Raw genomic sequence first — 23,030 nt, forward strand, 5'->3', positions numbered from 1 at the left:
TGCATACATGCTCCCTGCCTTACTTACCACTTAAACGTGTGGTGTCTTCTACCTTTTTTCAATCTGTCACTCAAGGCTAGCTGATATTCATTCTCAGAAAGGAATCTGGTGTGGTACAAACCCGGATGTGTTGGAGCGTCACAGGTTTGCCTGGTCAGTTCGCTGGTGTGCAATGTTTTATAAAAGTTTAGAAATATTGCTGTCATTTTATCTAAATAGGAATCCAGAGAGATAGAGAGTAGTGGGAACTTATTGAGGTTGAAATCAATGATGGGGCCATGCATCACCGTGTACGCTGCCACCCTCCCTGCGATAATTCAATGTGTGGGACACTGTCCTCACAAGATCTTTCACTACTTCCACTGGCATAACGGAGGCCCACAGCCCCCGCACTGCGGGGGCCCCGCTAGCTCATGTCCTGGGAGGGGAAAAAAAAAAGAAAAAAATATTTTTTCCAATTTTTCTTTTTTAAATATTTCATTTTCAATTCACTCTGCATTCATAAAGAAATAATTTCTGTAACAAATATTTTTTTAATGAAGGCAGAGTGTCTACAAAAAGGAACTTTCTTTTTGAAGTTCGAAGGCTGCCCCCACCCCATGACATGGAAGACCCCAGGCTGGAGGCCTCCATGTAATGGGGTGGTGGGAGCCCTATGACATCAAAAATTAATAGTTTATTTTTGAAGTCACTCTGCCTTCATAAAGAAGTTATTTCCGTTATGGTTCGGTCCTGAAGTTAGAGTGACTTCAAAAAGAAACAATTTCTTTTTGAAGTAGTGGGGCTCTCCTCAACCCCATGACGTGTGTGTGTGTATTTTGAAAGGGTGTACACTTAAATGTGTAGTTGGCTGCCTGTGTGAGTGTATGGTGAAAGGGTGCACACAAATGTATGGGTGGCTGGGTGTGCGTGCGTGTACAGTGAAAGGGTGCCCCCTTATGGTGGCTGCCTGAGTGTGCCTGCATGGTGAAAGGGTGCACACTAAAATGTATAGGTGGCTGCCTGTGTGAGTGTATGGTGAAAGGGTGCACATTTAAATTCATGGGTGGGTGCCTGGGTGTGTGTGCCTCTATGGTGAAAGGGGGAGCACATAAATGTATGGGTTGCTACCTGGGTGTGCCTGCATGGTGAAAGGGTGCACACTGGGTGTGCCTGTATGGTGAAAGAGTGCACACGTAAATGTATGGATGGATGGCTGGCTGTGTGTGTGTGTATATGGTGAATGGTGTGTGTCTGTGTTCAGGGGCGCAACAAAACCTACATTTCGAGGGGGCTGATCCTTCAAATGTTGGGGGAGGCGCTAACTTCACGGGAGTTAGGGGAGGGGCAAACATATTTGTTTTGGGGACATCTAACTTCTTTACGCATTTTAATGAGACTGTTCTAGTGCAACTTCAATGTTACAAGCAGTTAAATCTCTCCTGTAAGTCTGAAAGCACCCACTTATGGACTACTGTGAGAATGAGCTGTCTCCTGTTCCCTCTCTACCCTTCCAATCACTCCCCTGGCATACAAGTTCTAAACCCAAATCACGATTTAAATTGCCTAAAAAATGTGGTGTTTGAAAGCAGGTACTAGCAGTGAAATGCTTTACGTTAGTAATTGCTGGGCCCTTGTTAACAGCGAAACCCAGGTGCCGTTTAACATCTGTGTGCTGTTCTGTCCGGCAACTGCTCTGAAAGTCAGCGAGGTTGAGTCAACATAGCCCAAAATTTCAGGGGGGGGAGTGCTGAAGCCCAGTCAACTCAATGGTGTTACACCACTACTTGTGTTTAATGCCTTGATTACTTATTTGTAATCGTCATTACTCCTAGCCATATTCTTCCTCGTCCCTGTACTGGTGTATGAGGCAGTACTTGTGTATGAGGCACTCTGCCTCATACACAAGTACTGGGATGAGGTAGAGGTGCATGGAGGTAATGTCTGACTCTGTGACCTGTACTCTTCATTACTCCTAGTCCCACTCGTCCTCATCTCAGTACTTACCTATGAGACAAGGAGCCTAATATGTAATCTCTGGGACAAGGAAGAGGGACGTGAAGGTAATTCTAGGCCAAGGAGTTGATTTTGGAGGTTGGGGTAGGGGGTGGGCGGGAGAGAGGATGTGTGGTGGTGGGAGTGTGCGATAAATCATAATGGTTGTCCATGTGCAGGCTAAGCAGGCATGATATGTGGTATTAGTGGCTAGAGTCATTTTGGTGCAGTCAGTCTTGTCATTCCTTTAGTTTAGTATGAATTTTTTTTTTACTGTGTATTTCTGATAAAAGCAGTCCTGCTAAGTGTAAATACTTGGCTAGACTGGCATTTGGGTACTGCCAGTGTAGCCGTTTTTTACAGCGGCATTGTATATTTTTCTGGGCATCTGTGATAAAATTATATGATATAAGGCATTTAGAACATGCCTCGACACAAGTGTTTCTAGGCACGACAAGACAAGTGAGGGAAGACAGAAGAAGGTCAAGACAACCAATCTTATTACGCCTTGTGTCATTCAGATTGTGCGAGAATGAGAAATGCAAGGGGAAAGGGAGGGGGGAAGTGCAAGGAAGAGGGGAGGGGAAAACAAGGCAGTAATGCTATGAGTAAGTGCAGGGCGGCTCTGGGTAGTGCAAGGAGAACAAAGAACTGTAGGGTTCCAGTTACAGCCCCTAAGTGCGTGGTAGGCCCGGGGGCAGTGCAAGGGTGATTGATCAAGAAAGAGTCTGGACTCAATGAGACTCTGAGGGTAGTCAAGCAACCAGTCGGTACAGCAGACAGGTAGGTCAGGTAGGTCAGCAGGGGAGGCAGAGGGAGAAAGCCGAGAGGAGGAACGTTTTGAGCTGCTTCCGGAACTTCAGGTGGTCCGCTCAAGTTTGAGAGGAGCAGGGAGGCCATTCCAGAGGGCGGCACCTGCAGATGGGAGATGTACCCCCATTCTCTGCCTGGAGAAGCGTCTAACCCTTAGAGGGTTGGAGGTAGCTGGTGAAGGGCTCGAGAAGGAAGGTATTTTGGAAGAGAGTTGGATGTAGTGTGGGACCTGACCCTAGAAAGCTTTGTGGACAATGCAAAGGGTCTTGAACTTGATCTTTGCAGCCACTGGCAGCCAGTGGAGAGGTTTCAGGGCTGGAGAGATACAATCACTGGGCTTGAGGCTAAATCTCACAGTCCTGTTCTGGATTAGTTGCAGAGGGTGGAGAGTGGAGGAAGGCAGATTGAGAAAGAGGTTGTTGCAGTAGTCCAGCCTAGAGAGAAACAGGGCTCTGGAGACAGTGAGCTTCTGGGGGAAAGTGAGAAAGGGAAGAGTCCCTTTTGAGGAGGAGCCGCTGGTAGTGGGACTTCTTGGCGACGCCCAAGATGTAAGGAGAGAAAGAGAGAGTGGAGTCGAAGATGACACCAAGGTTGTTTGCCTTGCAGGAAGGCAAAGGAAGAGGGCCCAAGGTGGGTGGACAGAGCGAGAGAGGGAAAGCACAGACAGAGGTCCTAGTGAGAAGGATCTCTGTCTTACTGGCATTAAGGATTGTTGGAGGCGCACCAATCCTGAATCGCGGATAGACAGTCAGGAATGAGCGAGGGAGGAGAGGATCCTGAAGGAAAGCTGAGTGTCATCTGCATAACACTGAAAGTTAGAGGAGAAGGTAGAGATCAGGTGGCCAAAGGGGCCAAGTAGAGGTTGAAAAACCACAGTGAGAGGATAGAGCCCTGGGGAACTCCACAGGTAGAGAGAGGTGGCCGAGAGAAAGGGACCAAGTTGGACCTGGGAGGTGCAGTCCAATAGGACGGAGGTCTGCCACTCCAGGGCCCAATCCGTGATGCCCAGGTTCTAACGTAGTCGATTGATCAGGATGGCGTTGTTGACTGTGTCGAAAGTAGAGGAAAGATCAAGGAGGTTTAAGACAGAAGGAATTCTGGAATCAAGGTTAGAGTGCAGATCTTCACGGGTGTTCAGGAGAGCAGTTGCCATGCCTCTGGCAGCTCTTAAGCCAGACTGATGGTCATGGAGACAACCAACAGATTAAGTGTGGAGAATAAGCTGGGAGACGGCAAGCTTTTCCAAGAGTTTGCCCAGGAAAGGGCTGATGGAGATTAGGCGATAGTTTGCCGGGTAGGTAGGATCGGCAGACGGCTTCTTGGGGAGTGGGTGCACAAGGGAGTGCTTAAGGGGAGTGGGGAAAGTTCCAGCGGCGAACAAGTGATTACAGAAATTGGTCAAGGCTGGAGCGAGGGTGTCAATATGGTCCTTGATGGTTCTGGAGGAGCAAGGGAGCACCTGTTTGTACGACACTTTCATTGATCGGACTTGTCTAGAAACCTTGTCAGGTGTTGCCAGAGAGAAAGAGGAGAAAGGAGGAGGAGAGGTAGAGATGGCCAAATGGGGGCCGAGAGAGGACGAGGGAGAGGAAGAGGAGATGGAGGACAGGATGTCCCGAGTTTCATCCAGAACCATACAGAGAGCCTAGCAGGGAACAGGAGAAGTAAAGATCACAACAGGATTGACCAGTTCCTTGCAGATTTTAAAGAGTTTGGCTGTGTTGTTAGAGGCCGCAGAGACCCAGGCTTGAATGTGCGCTCTCTTCTTGATGAGTGTTATTGCTTCGACTGGCATTTTAGTGCAACCAGTCTAGGTATGTCTAAATGTGGCCTGGCATGCTTTACTGTAATGTTATTACGTGTCTACACTGGTCTACATTGTGCAGCCAGTGGGGCATGTTTTTAATGTGGCATGGCATTTTTAATAGCAAAGCATTCATGTTCCTGGGCATTGTTGGTGACTTGCTTGTATTGGATTGGTGTTCCCCTACAAAACAATTGCAAACACTCTTGCTTTTTAGGCAATTTTTCTAAGCAAGTGTGCTGTATATTGTATTAAAACACATATTGGGTCTCATTACAAGTGTGCAGGACCGGCACACTACGGGTCTGCCTGCCGGAGTTGCTGTGTCTGGCAGGGTCAAACCTGCCGGGCACAGCGGCCACGTTACGCAGCCGTAACGAAGGTACCGGCACCGTTATTGACATTGCCGGTGCTTCGGTGTTCCCCATTCTCATAGAGTCATATGTGACTCTATGGGAATGGGGATTTACAGAATTACCGGCAACTGACTTCCCGGCCCCCGGGGTTGTAATACCCCGGTGTTACCGGGAAGTCAAGTGGCAGTATTTCTTTTCAGGTATGGCAGCAACCCGCTGGTATCACCGGCAGGGTTACCGACAGACCCGTAATGAGGCCCATTTATATCTTTCTCGTAGTACAGTGTGCAGCATACCCCTTCAGCAGCATGTTCATGCGTATTGTGCAAGCGTGATAATCTAAGCCCGCCCAGAGTGCGGCACGACCTGTGTGTTGTTGCCGAGTTGGGGGAGGCCCCCTGAGCATGGCTCGCAGAGGGGCCCCCACATTTTGTGTTACGCCACTGATTTACCTCTGTAATTGTCACATGTGTACTCATTGTCTCAGTTAAGTCTGATTGCTTCATGCTATGTATGAGGGCCAGGTAGTCACTGCAGACAAAAAGGCATGATCAATATTCGTACTTAATTTACATTTAGGATTGTTATGTCAGATATTGCTCAGTGGAGCATAATAAAATAATACCCTTCGATAAATTAAGTAACGTGAATGAGAAGTAGTAGTAGTTGGTCATTTGTAAAGCGCCTTTATCCCATTAGTAAGACCTCAATGTGCTTATGGGGGGAACACGCTCGGGGGACCCAAGTCCACGGTATGGGAAAATTGACAGAAGTGGTTGGAATACATGTATGCATTTGGCCCAGTAGAAAAATAGGTGGGGTGACTGAGCCCCAGTAAGCTACCCATGATGGTCAGGCATGTGGATGTGAGCGGAGAGGTGGTCAGGAAAGTGCACGAGTGCAGGAGGTTCGTTATGTGCCCAGCTAGACCACATTTTTGTTGTGAGACTTAGCTGCATTCTAATAGCAGAGATGTTGTGCATTGTGTTTTAGTCAGGTGAATGGATGTGAATGCGTGCGGATGGGCTGCCATGCTGCGTCCACCGAAGTGGTGCGTAACTACGTATCTTGAGCATCAGTTGGCATTTTGCTTAGATGTGCCCGATTATCGGTTTGCTCCGAGTTTATACTTTAGCTTATGTTCGAGGATAAATTGGGCAGGCACAACCAGTTTCTTGGCCTAGGTGTCATGAAGTTAAGCATGAAGTGGGGAAGGTTCTTCAGGTTGCTGAAGGGAAGAGCCAGGTTTTAAGGGCTTTCCTGAAAGAGAGGTGATACTCTTTGTGGCGGATGCTGAGTGGAAGGGATTTCCAGAGGGTGGGAGCTTGGACGGAGAAAGAGACTCCTCCAACTCTGGTGGAATTGAAAGGGGGATCACAAGGAGGAGCGCAGAGGCAGATCTAAGCTTATGTTGGAGGAATTCAGGGCCTGTCTTGTGGAGGATACAGTCTGTGATGCTCATGGCCTTGAAAGTCACCCGTCGTCTGATAGGAAGCCAGTGAAGCACCCTAAGGGCAGGAGTCATGTGTTCTCTGGGTGAGAGGGCAAGGAGAAGCCTAGCTGCAGAGTTTTGGATTTGTTGGAGCATTCTGAGCTGATAGGCAGGGGTGCCCTAATAGACGGAATTGGCATTGTCTAAGCGGGAGAGAATAATAGCCAGGATGGCTGAGGCTCTTTGAGGGTGGGAGAGATAAGGGAAGATTTGCCTGAGTATGTGGAAGGGAAAATGGCATGATCTGGATACAGTGTTGATATGATAAGAGAGTGTTAGATCCGAGTCCAATGTGCATTTCAGGTTCTTTATTGAGCTTGACATTATGGACAGTGGTCCTAGGGAGTATGGCCTGGGGGTCGGTTGGGGAAAGAGGGATGTTTTGCCACAGATCAGGATTTCGGTTTTAGCCGCCATCCAGCGGTCAATTTCTGAGAAGCATGAAGCGAGGTCAGGATGAGTGGGGGCTGGGATTTTTGGGAATCTTGAAAATGAACTGAGTGTCATCTGCGTCGTTGTAGCATGTTAGGTCATATGAGTGGATGAGTGCAGGTAGGGGCTTAGGTAGAGATTGAAGAGGAGAGGGGACAGGGAAGCCCCCTGTGGGATCCCTTTGGAGACTGGGCGGGGGCAGAGGAGAAAGGTGGGAGGAGCGTGATTTGGGTGTGGGAGGCGAGGAAGGAGGGGATCCATTTTATAGCAGAATCCCTGATGCCTAGAGAGTGCAGTCTGTCCAGGGGCATGGAGTGGTTAATAGTGTGAAATTCAGCTGAAAGGTCGAGGAGGATGAGTGCAGCACAGCCTTCTTAGGTTGCCGTTCTTTATATCTGATCCCAGACGAGGGAAGTTTCCGTTCGTCCGAGGGGTCTGAAACTGGACCGGGCCGGATCGGGTAGGCACTTATATTCTGTGAAGAGGCAGAGCTGGGTGTATGCAGTGCGGTCTAAGAGTTTGGCAATGAAGCAGGTGTTTGAGATTGGGTGGTAGATGGATGGAAGAAGGGGGTCGAGGGAGGGCTGTTTAAGTGTTAGATGCACCCCAATTGGATAATTGGAGAAATCAGTGTTCTATCATTTGGAGAATTTATAAAAATCCCAAACCATTGTTCCTAGGAGGTTTCCTGATTGACCAAGCAAGCAAAAGTTTTGAGTTTTGGTATGAACACTAGGAGTAGCTCAGGTGTACGCCTTGAGAGAACACAACTAAATTGTGACAAATATTTCGGGTGAGATTCTAGCGAAGTTTTCAAAGCAATGGTTTAGACAAACACATTCTTGCTAGTTTGAAAGCATCTGGTCGTCCGTGTCTGGTTTAGGCATGACCAGGATCGCAGCTTTGCCCAATGTGCCAGTCACATCCTCTGCTGTCAGAGTGCAGCCAACAGTATGTAGTCTGCAGCGGAATAGTCTGGATTCGAAACTTTGCTCACAGACCTTTCCCCACTTAAATGTTTTGGAATGCTCAAGTGATTTCTCATAATTAAACTAGGTGTTAAAAGATGCAAACAATCTGTTGGGATCTTGATCTGAATCCTGCTGTTTAAAGAGAGATGTTGCAGAAAGCTGCTTTTAATAGGCTGCCTACGGCAAGTCTGCTCTTTTCCTCCACCCTTCTTTCCCTCCACTTTCAGGGGCGCCCCGCCCCGCGTCCAGTGTCCCCTCTCTGCGGCCCTCTCTTTCTTACCCTCCTCCGCCCTATGACAAGCCCCTCACCTTACACCCAACACCCCTCCGCTGCGTCCCACCTGGGGGAAGCCAGGCACACAACACAGTTGCACGCCTCAGCCTTTTTCCGGCGCTCGTTTGTGTGTCGCACTTCCCCTGTGGGATCCACACACCACAGACCGTCTACTTCCGGTCATTGGCATCATAGATCTTACTTTCAGAGACCGTCTTCCGTGGATTCATGTAGAGCTGCGAGGTTGTAAACTGATATCCGTTATCCAGTGGTCTGATAAGATGTTTGCCGTTAGGTGCCCGCAAATTCATACTTTTTTAACGTAATTGCTCAGAGAGTTAACTAACATTTTTCTCTATTCATTGGCTCCATAAAACCGTACCACTGATACTGGCGAATACACCTGCACCCAAAGCTTAAATCAGGAACACCCCTGAGATCTGATTCATTCAGGTCAGCCTCTGCAAATTCTACCCATGAGAAATGAGGCATCACAACCACCTGTACCATCATTAGGAACAGAATCTAGAACAGAAATAACACAAAACCCCGATGAATAACATGACAGGGCCCCCGCTCTCAGCTCTACAGCAGACTTGGGACTCCAGACTAACACTGAACTCCAATCACAGGACTCCTCGAGAGCCCCCTAACTACCGCTCCCGTGCACAACTATCAAGCTTACCTTTCACTCTCCCTAGTGCCCTAGCACTATATTCATGAACCCCCCACCTCCCCATGGCAGCTTTATGCCCCCTAACTCCACCACACTGACCTCTTTGCGATGGCTCAGAGCTCACAGTACGACCCACAACATCCTTAGTCCTACCACACACACCCTGCCCCCACCTCCTAAAAACTCCCTCCCTTGGTGTCCCAATGATGGCTGTCTGGATAAAGCATACACCCAAGTGCCATTACCACAAACCTCGCACAATCTATCCGGCACACAGGGCTCGGTTATTTCCACTACACCTGCCCCTTCCTCCACTCAGTCAAACCTCCTTCCACTCGCACTCTTTCTGTGCAAAGTTACATGTCACAATGCTGCCAGAATAGCACAAGTGTGCTTGCTGTACAATACCACTTTGTATTACATTTGCTGTGGGACACATGCATGCATTTGCCTGCTTACTGATGTATATAGCCACACTTAACCGCCTTCAGTAATGTTTAGTGGGTGTTGCATAATAGACATTGACATATGTCCGCGCATCACCCCTCTTTCTAAATGTTAGGCTTTCATATTTGTATTGTTTTCTCCTGCTCATCTGCGATCCTAAACTTTGCAGTGGGTTTGGAAGACACCAATTTCAAAGCATCAGCTAAGGTTATGTTCAAGGGGCATGGGTGGAGGGGACGATGGTCGCAATGAGTGTTGGATTAATGCTTTCATCAATTGACCACCTTTTGGGGAAAGTGGTAGACGTGGTTAATTGCTCAGTGACAGCTGAGCCGAATCATGTGAATTGCACATTGTGAACAGGCAATGGGTATGCAAAATGGCTGCAGCAGGAAGGTAGGAAATAAGGGTTCCCACGGGTCCCTGTGCCCTCGTTGAATGCTTTTCTGAGGGTGTCTTTGCCTGTGCATGCTGGAAGGTATGTGGGACAAGAAGGTTGGGTGAAGGAGCATACAATGGTAGATGAAATCACCCATGACAGCAGGCGGGGATGATATGATATTTCATTTGTATCACGCTCATACACAAGTGTTTCAGAGCGCGATGAGGCAAGGGAGGGGAACAAGGGAAGGACAAAACAACGACCTTACTAGGCCCAGTAGGATCTTTCTGGTGCTAAAGAGCAAGTGGGTGGTAATAAAGAGCCATTCAAAAATGTGTTTGCTCACAGGCCAGAGCATATATTCTAGATGAGTAGAACATGCACTGAGGATTGCAAAGACGCCAGTAGCATGGCCGCCATTTCCCTCAGTCTCGGGGCCGAATAGCCGCCATTTCCCTCAGTCTCAGGGCCTAATAGCCGCCATTTCTCTCAGTCTCAGGGCCTAATATGTGTACATCAGTTTGATGTGCAATCAGTAATTGGCTTCAACCAGCAGATCTTCTTGACGATTCTTTTTTAATATAAGCACTTACTCCCAGCCAATACAGGATTCTTGCGAATATGGCTGACATGCATCTCGTTTTGGGGCTTGAAGGTAGTCACGTGTTTCCTCATTCTTGACCAGGCGATTTAAGCTTTGTCATAAACGCAACACACATTCCAAAGACCAGCCATCAAAGATGAAGAGAAAAGACTCGCAAATATCCAGTGCTTTTTAGAGAAAGGAATATAAACAACAAACAGGCACCTGACCTAATCTTCCACAGCACTGTCTTATCTTTGACCCTGTTCTAGCATTAGAAATAATGCCTGGTAATTTAGCCACTGCAAAATGGGGCCAAGAACCAGGTAGATACAGCACAGGAACAAGTAAATGGATAAATACATGCCCCCCCCTAAGGGTATTGCACTTCAGAAGTATCTGGGGTAGAGGCGGGAGCGAGCTTAGATCGCTCTGTGGCAAGGTTGCAATGCCACCCTCGAACGTGTCTGCATGCTAAATGCCCAATAACAGGTTTGACCCAACTATAATGGCGCAATGTCCATGGCCACTAATTAGCTCCTTAAAAAAGGAGCATTTGTGAGTGAATGCTTCAAAAAATGCTTGGTCAGCAAAGAAAGCTTTGGGCATGAGTCTGAAGTCAAATACTCATTATGGGTGAACTTAAAATACTAATAGGCAAAAAAAGGCAAAAAAGGCAAAAAAAGGCCTTTTGCTGTATTTATTTGTTTTAATGAAGGCGGATTGCCCAGAATTCTTTTTCTTTTACCAACTGTATTCATCAGAATATCAATGGTTCTTTGCAAGCATTGGTGTGAGTAGCTTGATTGCACAGAGAATCACCCATACACCAGGGCAGAAGATCACATTGAAAAGTATTGCTTTGCCTGTGGATGGGGATTTGGGGCAAGCCCCACACATCTAGGTTCAGCGGTCTCCCAACCAGCGTATTTTTAAACTCTTTTTTATAATAAGGTAAGATAAGAGAACATAACATTGGCCTTTTATGCACCCATGCCAATCCATATAGCCATTCCGACCCGCAACCTGTCCTTGCACGCCCAAAATCCACTCTCCTGCGTCTTAGAGCTAGCTCTATCACCAGTAACATCAAACCGTATGCAGTCTAGGGCCTCTAATGTTTTATTTCTAAGGAGGCTTCTGAGAGTTAATACCTTAATTGCTGCAAAAAATGGGTCATAGCAAGTGCCCCTTCAGTCAATTTATAAGCAGTAGGTGTGTATTCACATCTGTTCCTTGCACTAAAGTCCTGTTAAAAAATTAAAAACATCATTGGCAAAAGCCAATTATATTGCTTGGGTTTAGGTATCAGACACTGACATCATAAGTACTGAGGCCAGTTTCCAGTTGTTGCCATCTTATGACCAGGTGGCACAATTATGGCTGTGCCTGACAAATGCCTGTCCCATGCCTAAACCAATGGCAAACATGTTGCTTTGTGAATACTTGCTAGATTTTCCTGGGACTCTTTCTAGTTTGAAAGATAAGACTATGAGAAACGTCTAGTATTGCTACCTTCTTACAAAGAAATGCGCACTTATTTTGTTGTTGGGGATCATGTTTTTCTTTTGTTCTCGAGTAGTTTGATTGTAATGAACATGTGCATTGTAGATGCGCCATGAGCAGCAAGCGGGATGATTCTTAAAGTTACCCACGGGCGTAGGCTGAAATGCATGCCCTGCAGCTTGTACCTGCACTTGAAACAACGTGATTGAAAACGATGTGTTTCTAAAATGGCGATAAAGAAACCCCCAACTTCTTTTCTCTTGCAGTACTTTTAACGCGCATCGGCTGGCCCCTCGGACATAACCAAGATGGCGAGAAGAAAGAGCAGCGACTACAGAGCGCTGCCCGAGTATGAGAAGAGCCAGATCAAGAGGACCCTGGAGCTGGGCACGGTCATGACGGTGTACAGCTTCCGGAAGTCCCAGACCGACCGCAGGACCCTCCAGGTGATCATGGAGACCCGGCAGGTGGCCTGGAGCAAGACGGCCGATAAGATTGAAGGATTTTGTGAGTACCAGCAAATATGCTGTAAAAAATAGAACGTGTTCTTCCTTTAAAAGAAGAAATATTTGCGGTATTGGACTGGATGTCTCCAAAAAGGTTACCAGAGGACTTAAATGGCAAAACCTTTGACCCCTCTCGTTAACGACTGTGGTCCTTGATCCAGTGTTGTAGCTGCGGGATATGCATGTAACATCATCACATACGTCCGCCTAGGCAAACATTTTTGTAGCCTATTTTGAGTATTCATATACTCTATTTTGTCAGGTGAAGTTATAGCTCGTTTTAGGATTTAAGGGGTTAAGACAGGGGTGTGTACTGTCCTCAAAACCTTTAAGTCTGTAATCACAACTCTAATGGCTTTTCTGTTAAAGCCAACCACCCTTTGATAATGTTTGGAGAAACATAGTTTGACTAGCCATGTCAGAATTGTCCTTTTGCATGCTGATGCTGGGTTTTTCTGATTATTTATTTTTAAGAGACCTAGAACTGAATTATTTCGAAATGACAAACCATAATTTATTAAACAAACGCCTACCCAGCACAAGGCGGGCAACTGCAAAGAGTTCACTATGTTGAATACCGAGGGTAACCACGAGAAATCAAAGCTTTGGCAGGAACCCGTGGGGAAATGGCTTGATGGAGATTTCTTCTGGGGGCGGGGGGGGGGGGGGGAGAGGGCCTTGGCAGGGAGCAGTATGTGAAGACAGATAACTTTGTTCTTCTAAATTGGAGGCCAATACGGTGGTTACAGAGGGGCACACATTAGTGGCTGTGCACGGAGCCGAGTGAATCTCTGGCTCTTGAATCGCTTTTGTCCACGTATGTCATGAACTTGCCTCCTGCACCTTGTCCTGTGCGTGGCAGAATCCAGGGCCATAAGTCTTGCAATGACGATGCAGTTCTTGTCAGTCTTCTGCTAAGGCTAAGGTTCTGTTCTTTGGTGTGTGTAGCACAAAACATTTATCATTTCGGGCTATTGAAAGATTGAACTTTGGCGAGCAATACAGTGTATGGAATTTAAAAGCCCTCCATCTGGGAGATCACATTCTAATTAATTTACTTCATTTGTGGACTGGGGAAACACCTCGTAAAATGTTTTCAACAGTTTGATGTCAAATCCACCCCGCCCCAAACCAGTGCTTTGGCTCTCGGATTCCCCCATTGCGTCTTCATGAAAGCTGTTCCTGGGGAAGGGGGAGAGGGGTTCATCTCGTCATGCGGTGTGCAGTATTTGAGGCTTGGTCCTGGTGGCAAACTCTGGCTCCTGCCCAATCCACTCTGTGTAGTATGATTCTGCTTCCGGTGGCCCTTACAGCTAGACAGAAAGAGGTCCATCATTTCTCTGCGCATATGGGGAAGCAAAATGGAGTATTGATGTTATGACCCATGGATGGGAATATCTGTTGGTGGGTTTATGGCGACCCCTTAACCTGCATATACGTTTAACAACTGTTTGACTGATGCTTGGGCTAGGGACGTATTACCAGTAAATATGGCCAAGCAGTTGAGCAACAGGTTGATCCAGGCTGGCGTTCCTTTGTGGGATTTAAGTTATGCTACAATGCATGATGGTCTGGCGGAGCATGTGCTCCATAAAGATGCTGCATGCCATGCCAGGATTATGAAATCATTCTCCTCTGCCCTGCCAATGGCACAATGATTGCGCAATTCAGGGTCAGTTCATTTCCGGCGGGTAGTTTTATGGGAGAATGTGTGTAATATCTGCAGGAGTCATCGGTTTTGTATTTTATTCATTTATTTTTGTATTTAGAATGCGCCGCAAGCACGCAGGCATCAGGGCACAGTCGATAAAGAGAAAGAGGATGCAGATTTTAGAAGGGAACTACTCAACACCGACTGTCTTCAGCCTTTTCCCAAAGGCTCAGTGTTTTTTCTACCGTTGCTAGATTCATGATATATGGCAAATTACACCTGACTCTAAACTACTGTCCATTGTTGTCTGTCTCTACTGGCTGCCTCTACCTTAAACACCTTTGGTTAAATACAACTGGGTCCGTTTTTTTTAACCTTGATGCCTATTATTGAGAATTTCAAAGGATTTTTAGTTCTTTTGATGTATTTTTAAATTTCTTGTCTGGTTTGAATCTAATGATGAATGTGGTGTCTAAGAAAACATAATGAGTATTGTTTTTTATGTTGGCTGCTTTAAGAGTCTAAAATCTCCACAACGTACTTCTAGACTGCTTGAGGGAGCCAACCTTCAGTCAAACTAATTCTGCTGCAGGGCTGATGGTTGCTCTAGGTATTTAGAAAGTAAGCAGTAGAATACAGTTGAGGGGTATTCATGTTAAAGAATGTAAGGGTTGCTCTCCCAGGCCCTTCCAGAAATTATGGCAACATATATTTAAACAAGCTAAATAGTTCCTGTGGGAATATCATTTTCTGTGATTCAGAGGGAATTGTACTAATTATTATGGTTACATGAACTATGTTAATTGCAGTTATTAACGTCGCCTCTCTAAAAATGATGTTTATCACAACAGTTATTTTATCCATTAAAAAGGTGACAAGTCCAGTATCAAGGAGAAATCCTTTGCAATCCAAAAATACAAGGCTGTAAAGAGAGGAGCTAACGGCGTGGAACTTCAGGGTAAAGTGGTGGTAGAAGGCTGGCATGAGGTGGGATGAACTGGAGAAACACATGGAGGCAGTGGCCATATCGCCATCCATGTAACACACCATGTACCTAAGTATGTACACCTACCTGCAACTGGGATACTGGTGGTCCATCTGGCGACAGGGCGGCAAGGACCTTAGAAGCCCAGGAAGGGGGGAGTCTGCTCAAGGAGATGATGGCACCCCTGAGACAGCTGTCAGCATGGATGGAAAACACTGAAATTGTATGTTTGGAGATAATACCAAGGTACAAATGGAACGGGCCCCCCTCGCACAAAGCCATAGAGAATCACACAGGAAACTGGATGGCCTCATAAACCTAGACGTGGCTGAATACCACCTGGACAACGGGGTGCACCTGTTAGAAAAGGGAATAAATCGTTTTTTCTGTGGTTTTAAGCAATCAGTATGACCAAAGAAGAGCAAGGAAAGTCAGTGGTTGTGAAAAGAGGGTTTATTGACTCCCTCAGCACTAAGGGCCCCTCTGTAGGCTGGGCAGCGAGAGTTCAATTCACCGCCTAAGTAAGAACGCCGCTCCTCTCAGCCCACGGCACCCTGCAAGGGTGGGTCGGTCACATGATACACCAGGCTGTGGGAGTTACAGCTATGAAAGGACCGAGGAAAATGGGCAAGAGCCTTCACAGTCAGCTGGTCGCTTAAGACTTTTGGCCAATTCAGTGTCACCAAATATATATGGTTATTGATTATGTAATATCATGTAAATTGATGATTTGAATTGAAAATCGAAAATGGGTGTTTTTTACTAACTAAACCTGCAGCCTTTTTTATCCACACATAAGAATGGTCTCAGCTAATATAGGATTTGTGCTGATATATCTGCCAGAGTGTGAATCTTGTAGGAGTAGAAGATAAGATATGTTTATCATGTTGGTGTTTTGGAAGAACCCTATAAGGTGGCGAAGTGCCTAGGTTATCGCTTCCGCCGCTTCTGCTGATATTGATTTGTGTGGCGGGTTTCGGTGCAGGAAGATCATACTAATTACATACGTTCTTAGAGTATATTGTTATTACCTTGTGTTTCCTCAAGTACAACACAGTTTTCACCGTAGGGCTTCCTCTGACTTATAGAACCTCTGCTGACATTATTATTTAGCTGAAACATTTCTGATTTGATTTCTTTTGTGCTGTGCAGATGTTGTTGTGGAAGGGTTTTCTACTGCCCGATTCAAGGGTGTCCAGAGCAATCTAAATGCACACGTGAGAGCTTGGCGCTTGGACAGTGACTGCCAGCTTAAGTGCATCAGGAAACTGCATTTTAACTATCATGCAGCCGTGGGTTTCGGTGTCAGCCATTTTTTTGTATTTCCTGCTGCGTAGCTGGTCCTGTCTGACGGAACAGGAAGTTTCTGGGGTCATGCACACCTGGTTGGCATGCAAACTCAGTCATACACTTAATTGCAGCTGGTGCGTCCATATCCTTGTGGGCAGGGTGCAGCCCTTGCAATATGGGAACAGTGGCTTATGTTCATTTAAAACTCAAAACTAATTTCCATACGTGTGGCGTTCTCAGTGTTCTATTTCGTCAAGTACCATGAGGGCCACCTTTTTGATTTGAGGTACTGCTGTTCAGTGCAGTGCTGGCATAAGTAGCTGCGTGTATCTTTCTACGTTTGTCAAAGTCAGGACTTCCCTTAGAGCATATAGGCTGTCGTCAACTGCAAGCTCGGTGTCTTCGGTTATAAGGAAGTCGGCTGTAGTGTTGTCTCATATGCTGGCATCCGTGGTTCTTTGGAAGGCTTCTTGGTGGTGTGATGAGCATTCCCACATGGGTTTGAATCTTTCTTGGTGTGTGCTCTGCTAGCTGTGACACAGAGACACTGGACATGTTAGCAATTGGAACTCTCATGTGTAGTACCGACTCGGGCGTTGGAGTGGGGCGTTGGCTTCACGAGCTATTGTTCGCATGCGTGTTTGCGGTCCCACAGCCTCCAGCCGTGGAACGGGCCCACTTCCCCGCAGGGCTATTTGTCTGAAAGCCCATTTGCTCTTTTTTTTAACACGTTTTGCCGCAAAAGTAAGTGGAGGGTTTAGGTTTAGGTGGGGAGACGTGAGGTGGTTGTGGCGGGACTCCTGGTTTTTTGCCAGTGAAATGTGCAAATGGGTCTTCGAACTAATAATCTCGAGCAAGCAACATAGAAGCCCTGCTTCAATGGGCATTGTTATTCTTTTGCCTCTTCTGTAGCTTTATGGTTTCCTGTGTCTGGATAGCTCGTAATGCTTCTTAAGTTGTCAGCCCTCAGGGCTATTGGCAGTATCTGTACAGGGAGCACTGGCGTGAAGACATATATCACACTACATTTCATAACATCACATAAATATCAGAACATGGCTTTCCTGCATGGTTTTGCTATAAATAACTTCAGGATGAAGCTTTAAAAAAAGAGAAAAAAGGGCAGTAGAGGGAAGTAGTTCTTGGCCAATAAGTTCTAACACTTTCAAGCATCGCTGGTTTATTATGATTATGAAAAAGCAAGCACTGCTTGTTGTTTAACATTCACATGCATCGTCCACCTTGGCATGATTGTCACAGCACAATCACAGAAAGCATCTCAGAACTGCCCCAGCCTAGTGTTGAGTGAGTCCTCTTGCCTCCTTGATGATAGGCTGCTGGAGTGCGGTGGAGCTACCAGACAAGGTGCCAGCCAACCTATAGCCCCCTTGCTCCTCTTGGGCTTTGAATACTGAGAGGTCCCAGCAGTGAAATGAGTGTAGCCAAATACTCATTTGCAGCACACGATTATGCGCAGTGCTTTCTGTAGAATGCTACAACATCTTGAAGTGGGCGTGGCCTATAAAGGGGTGGGCAATGCAAATGCAAGTATTCAGCATTTGATGAAGCTTCATGACATCAGCGGCTGCAAGCTTGCAGTCTGTTCAGCGTTTGGAATCCTTCACTAAGCCCATACTTGACCACTGTGTTGCTTTTGCACATCTAATTTATTTATTTGTACATTTATAAAGCGCACCTAACCCTTGCAAGCTATAATTGAACCTACAGGCAACTAGGGAGGCCAGAGCATAACGCAAGAGTACAAGATGATCACGCACAAAACGCTCCCAGGCAGAAGCGAACGGCACAGTTGTTATGTTGTGTTGACTTCTTATTGTGTATAACAGCAGGGAAAAAGCCCCTACAATGGTAGGAAATGGGGGCATCAAAGGGAGAAGCGAGGGGGGTCCCACCAGAAAACAAATCCTCTATTATTTAGACTGCTAATGTGGATCTGTTTTGATGAAAAATCAAATCTTATTTCACAGGTGGAATGGCACCGATTATTTAGCTACACTTATCACATTTTGAATTAATTAAATATTTGTTAGATAGTTTTTTTGGTCTGATTCATATATGTATTCCAAAAACCACAATCACATTCTAATGGATATTTTCAAATATAACAGAATATAAAAACTAAATACCAAACACCCATGTATAACAAGACACAAGACTAGAATGACAAACAGATAAAACCTAACTCTCAAATACAAAAAATCTAAATTACGTACTCTAAAACTGTGCAATTAAATTGCAAAATGTGTCCATGGTCAACACATATGACTGCGTTTCAGCGGAGACCGATGTACTGCCTTCTTCAGGACCAAGTACCCTGGTAAAAATAACAAAAAGAGAAAAAAAAGAAAAAACACATTACCCACTGAGCTATCACCGACTATGATAGATTCCAGTAATAGGCAACCACCGGGTATCTCACCAGATTCCTTAAAGTTCAACATGACTCAGTTCCGATGGTGGTAGTCATCTAATGGCTCACCCAAAGTTATCCTTGATCTTCCTTTATGTGTCAGTTCTAGGAAGGTGAGATATGTAATCATGAAACCAGGGCATTAGCCCCTGTTCCAAGAAAAGGGGAGTAGTCGCTTTCTGAGAACACATTATTTTATATATAAAAACATTGAAGCCTCCTTGTAGCAATCAATTGGCTGCCACTGTGACAGCCCTTTTATCCGGATGCACTTGTCCTGCATCAAGGAGCAGCTGACTGGCCCAAGGACCCCTATCAAATGTATATTTTCAAGAGCACTGTCAGAGAGCGAAGTGTTTCTCTAGTTAGACCTAATACTGAGAACACTAATAAATGGCTACACAATTCTGTTTTCCACTCTAATTGCTTAAGGTTTCTACCAACTGGTGTGTAAGGATAATCAGACCATCCAGCTCATGACAATGTGGTGCTCGCAACCAAACCTGCAAAATGTGAAAATGTGGCGCACAATTCAGACGTTCTGCTTACAAGATAAACAGTTTTGTATTTTCCCCACGTGCCGGCCATTTTAAATCATCTGAAGAAGAAAACGATCCGATGTTCTGATATTCGATGCCCACAGCCCCCGCACCCCCCACACGTCTTTAAATGAAAAGCTCCCTCTGAGGTAGCTTGTTTTCAAACAGGGGGGAGAAAAAGGATGTCCCAGTAGAAATTCGTGTTTTCAGTAGCTACCTATCACTATTGCAATTAACCATAACTGCCCAAAATGCAGAGATTTGTGCTGCAAAGTTTCCTTTTTTCTTGACACAAGATCTTGAAGTCTGTGGCACTATATGTAGGAGAAGTGAGAGGGGCTCAGCAGGAAGGACCGCCCTGAGGATCAGTCATTGCTGATGGACACGGGAATGCACGTGGCAGTGCTGGAGTCCATCTGGCGGCCATCAGGGAAGTGGCCAAAAGAGAAATATCCAGGCCTACCTGGGCTCAAATGATGGACTCAGCGCATCCCAGCCGTGGAGAGCTTTTTTAATTATGCCCTAGACATACTTGGCACATTTTATTTGCAAAACTATTTAACATACCGATACGGAAAAATACCACAAAAAAAGAAAAATGTAGCAGTTCGGCTTCTTTAGCTGGATACTAACCATTCCTCTTCTCCCAGGAGAGTAACAGATACACATGCATCCCAGAAGACCCCCACTGTTTAAGGGCCCCTTGGTTGGCCTAAAGCCTGTCTATGTCTAGAGTGGTGAGAACATCACGGCCCCCTCGCCAGATTTTGCAGACAGACACCAAGAGTTTGTGTTACACCACTGTCCTTTACAGCCTCCTGGGATTCCCTGCGAAGACCTACTGTCTCCAGTCCAAAACGTGGATTTAGATCAGAAAGGCCTGGGTTTTCTTCGCTGGCTTGTTCGCGTTCTTGCTGTGATCTGTGCCCCTACAAATGGAGTGAGCATATGTCATCTTACCGCTTGTGCTTCTGAGCCTCACTCTGAGGAGCTCCGACCCACCGACACAAATACAGGCAGATTAGACATCCTCTGAAAGACCTGACATTTATAATGGAAAATGGGTAACCAGGAAGTGGATCTCTCTTTTGAGATATTAAATGGACACAATATGAGGGGGAGGGCGAGTGGCAAGCAGTGTGCAGTAGGTACCCTGTGCATCTCCTACTGCAGGAGGATAACTGCTACCTGTTAGCCACCAGCTTTGGAGCAAATATGCAGACTCCCCATTATCCAGTTAATGTAGGTTGGGGCGGGCATGCACACGCTTTTTCCCCATCAATCACAGGTCTAGCGATACTTCATTCACACCTGACTTAAGTAATTAAAACTGTACAAGCAAACAATTCACTGGCTTTAAAGACATGTTCCAGCTTTCTCTACCAACTCATTTCCAACATTTTGTGCTATCGGGGGTGCAATGCTTTGCCATTTTGCGCCAGGAACAAGAGAAACATCTACTCACTCCCAGCTCAGCCAGCATCACCCAGTGTGCGCTTGAGCAGGATCCAGTGAGAATACAGATTGAGGCAGAAGTGGATCAGTTTATCAGCTAAGTATGATGCTTGTTTCAAATAGAGTTCTTTTTGTATTATGCTAATTTATGTACCCATGCGCCACTCGTGAGCCAAATAATTTGTATTAGAACTTTGTTCCCAGTGATTATGTTATGTTAGGTTGATTTACACCGCGCACTGCTACCATTTTGCATTATCTCCAGGTGCTCAAGTGGCTCTGTAAGAAATTGGTGGGGCAGGTTAGTGAGGAGAGAGATCGTATAGAGGTTGTGCTCTTCTGTTGGTGCTTGCAGAACCGGGAGAAACAGGCATCTGTGAGCATCGGCTTTCTGAGTGTGTTTGGATTGTGTGCACTGGGGTTATTGAATTCGGAGGATTAGCAACAAAGGGTTGATAAGTGATAAAGAGCATTATGGGAGTAAAAAGCCATTTTGGAACAAATGTTTAGTTCAAAGCCATAGTTTACGAGACAGTTCTATGTGGGCTTTCAAAATGAGCTCATACACATTTCAAGTGGAAACTACTAGACGAGTTTAAAAGTCGATCTCACTGCCTGTTCTACAAATGCATGACACTCCGTTTCTTGCTTGCCAAGAATACATTATCCTTCACCCATTGCTAGCATCCAGTGAACATCTTCTAGCCCATTAAATATGGCATCAAATTAAGAAATCCTTTTTTCGAAATTAAATTCCTGTGATTTCCAATATTGTATCACACCTTTCTTGGCAAAGGTGATTGATTTCATTAGCCTTTGTTTACACACAGACACACACCCATGCAGTAAAAAACGTTCACATGCCATGCACAAATACACACAGATTTACTAACTCACAAACGCACACACACATGCAAACTTACAGATACATACACATACATACACTCACTCACTCACTCAAGTAAACACACACACAACTCTTCTCAGATGCCTCTGCTATGATACAGTGTCAGTGAAGAGGGAACTGAAACCAAATATTATTCACTTTTAAAATGACATTTGAATTGTAGTTAGGGGCTGTTATCGAAGAGGATCTCTTTGGAGAATTGTTTAGGATGAGGGCACTGGCTTCTGGCTTATCGCCTTCTGGTTCCGCATTAGTGCATTGTGTACCCTGTACATAGATACCAGTCATAGCTCTGCCTTTTCCCTCAGTCATGGAACTAGTCAAGAAAAAGAGGTAGGAAAACCTATAAGGCTTCTCCCATTTGTATAATTTCAGCTCAAACTTTCAATTTGATTTATGATGACATTTGAAGGGAGAAAAGGGCTGTGGACAACCATGGCCAAACAGACAGCCATTGAAACTTGATCCTTTTATGATGCTCGCACCCCACTCTGTCCGTTCCAGTCCAGCTCAGCAGGAAGAAAGGTGCTCCGCTCACATCACTAATGACCGGTGTCCAAAGTATCTGTTCAACTACACAGCCAAGCTACACATCCTCAACCCTACGCTAAAAAGAGAACTACATTGATTAATTCAGCTGTTGAAATGTATACAGACATTATTAATTGGTTAATAACTGCCACATGCTCCAATGCCCCCTTCCCGATTGCAGGTATACAGGGAGGGGTGATCTTGGAGAACCGATGCTGCCACCCACTCCATGATGCAGGACACAGAGGTGGATTGGGGCGGATCCCTTCATTAACACCCCCCGACCACCCTGAAACCCCCAACCCTGCTTGGGTCGGAAGACAGGGGCTTATCACATGTGCAACCCACGCACATTTGACCTTCTGATGTATTGTTCCCCAAAGAATTGTTCTGAAAACAACAGTACTAATAGGTCCACAGACCCATTAGTTTAAAACCTGCACTGCTTGAAAATTCACACAGAACTAAGGAGATGGAGGAAGAAGCTGCCCTAGGGCTCAACGATGCAGCACGGGTTAAGTGAGACCATGGGGAATACAACAGCGTGAAACAGGCCTTTGAAGACTAATTCGGCACAATGGGGGAAATTCGCATATCGAAAACTAGAACACTTGAGTTTGGCAATCCATGTAGAATCTGCCAATCTCAGTACAGAAATCAGTTTGAGATCCAACTTCAGAATGTCACTGAATGCCTGGTGAAGGGAGAGGGAACACGGAAGTATGAATCCCATCACAGAGAAAGCAGAGGTATGGGAGTTTGGAGAAGGAGCTCCAAGAGGAGTAGAGAAGGAGAATGTGGGAGGAATATCTGCAGTGGAAGGAAGAGTAAAGGAGTAGAAGAAGGAGGAGTCGAAAGTAGGTCCAGAAAGGGAGGAGGTGGGAGGAAGCAAGAGGATGAACTGAAAGGGAATCAACGAGTGAAGAGTTGGTAAAAGTGAGATTAGAGAAAGAAGAGTTGGGAGTAAGATCAGAGCTTGAAGGAGGAATAGAGGAGCTGAAAAGAGGATCAGAGGAGCAGGATGT

At 45.8% G+C, this 23,030-nt stretch overlaps 1 protein-coding gene across 2 annotated transcripts in view; it reads left to right on the top strand.

Annotated features, from left to right (window-relative positions):
- Positions 1-23,030, top strand: part of PLCG2 (phospholipase C gamma 2) — a 953,330-nt gene that overhangs the window by 103,929 nt on the left and 826,371 nt on the right. For both annotated transcript variants that reach the window (XM_069638435.1, XM_069638443.1), the window contains exon 2: positions 11,977-12,217. In XM_069638435.1, the coding sequence (XP_069494536.1) occupies positions 12,019-12,217 (199 nt within the window). In that variant the 5' untranslated portion in view covers positions 11,977-12,018. The remainder of the gene's footprint in view (positions 1-11,976; positions 12,218-23,030) is intronic.

The sequence above is a fragment of the Ambystoma mexicanum genome, chromosome 1q, assembly GCF_040938575.1.
Source record: "Ambystoma mexicanum isolate Mex_15411 chromosome 1q, UKY_AmexF1_1, whole genome shotgun sequence".
NCBI classification, from domain to species: Eukaryota; Metazoa; Chordata; class Amphibia; order Caudata; family Ambystomatidae; genus Ambystoma; species Ambystoma mexicanum.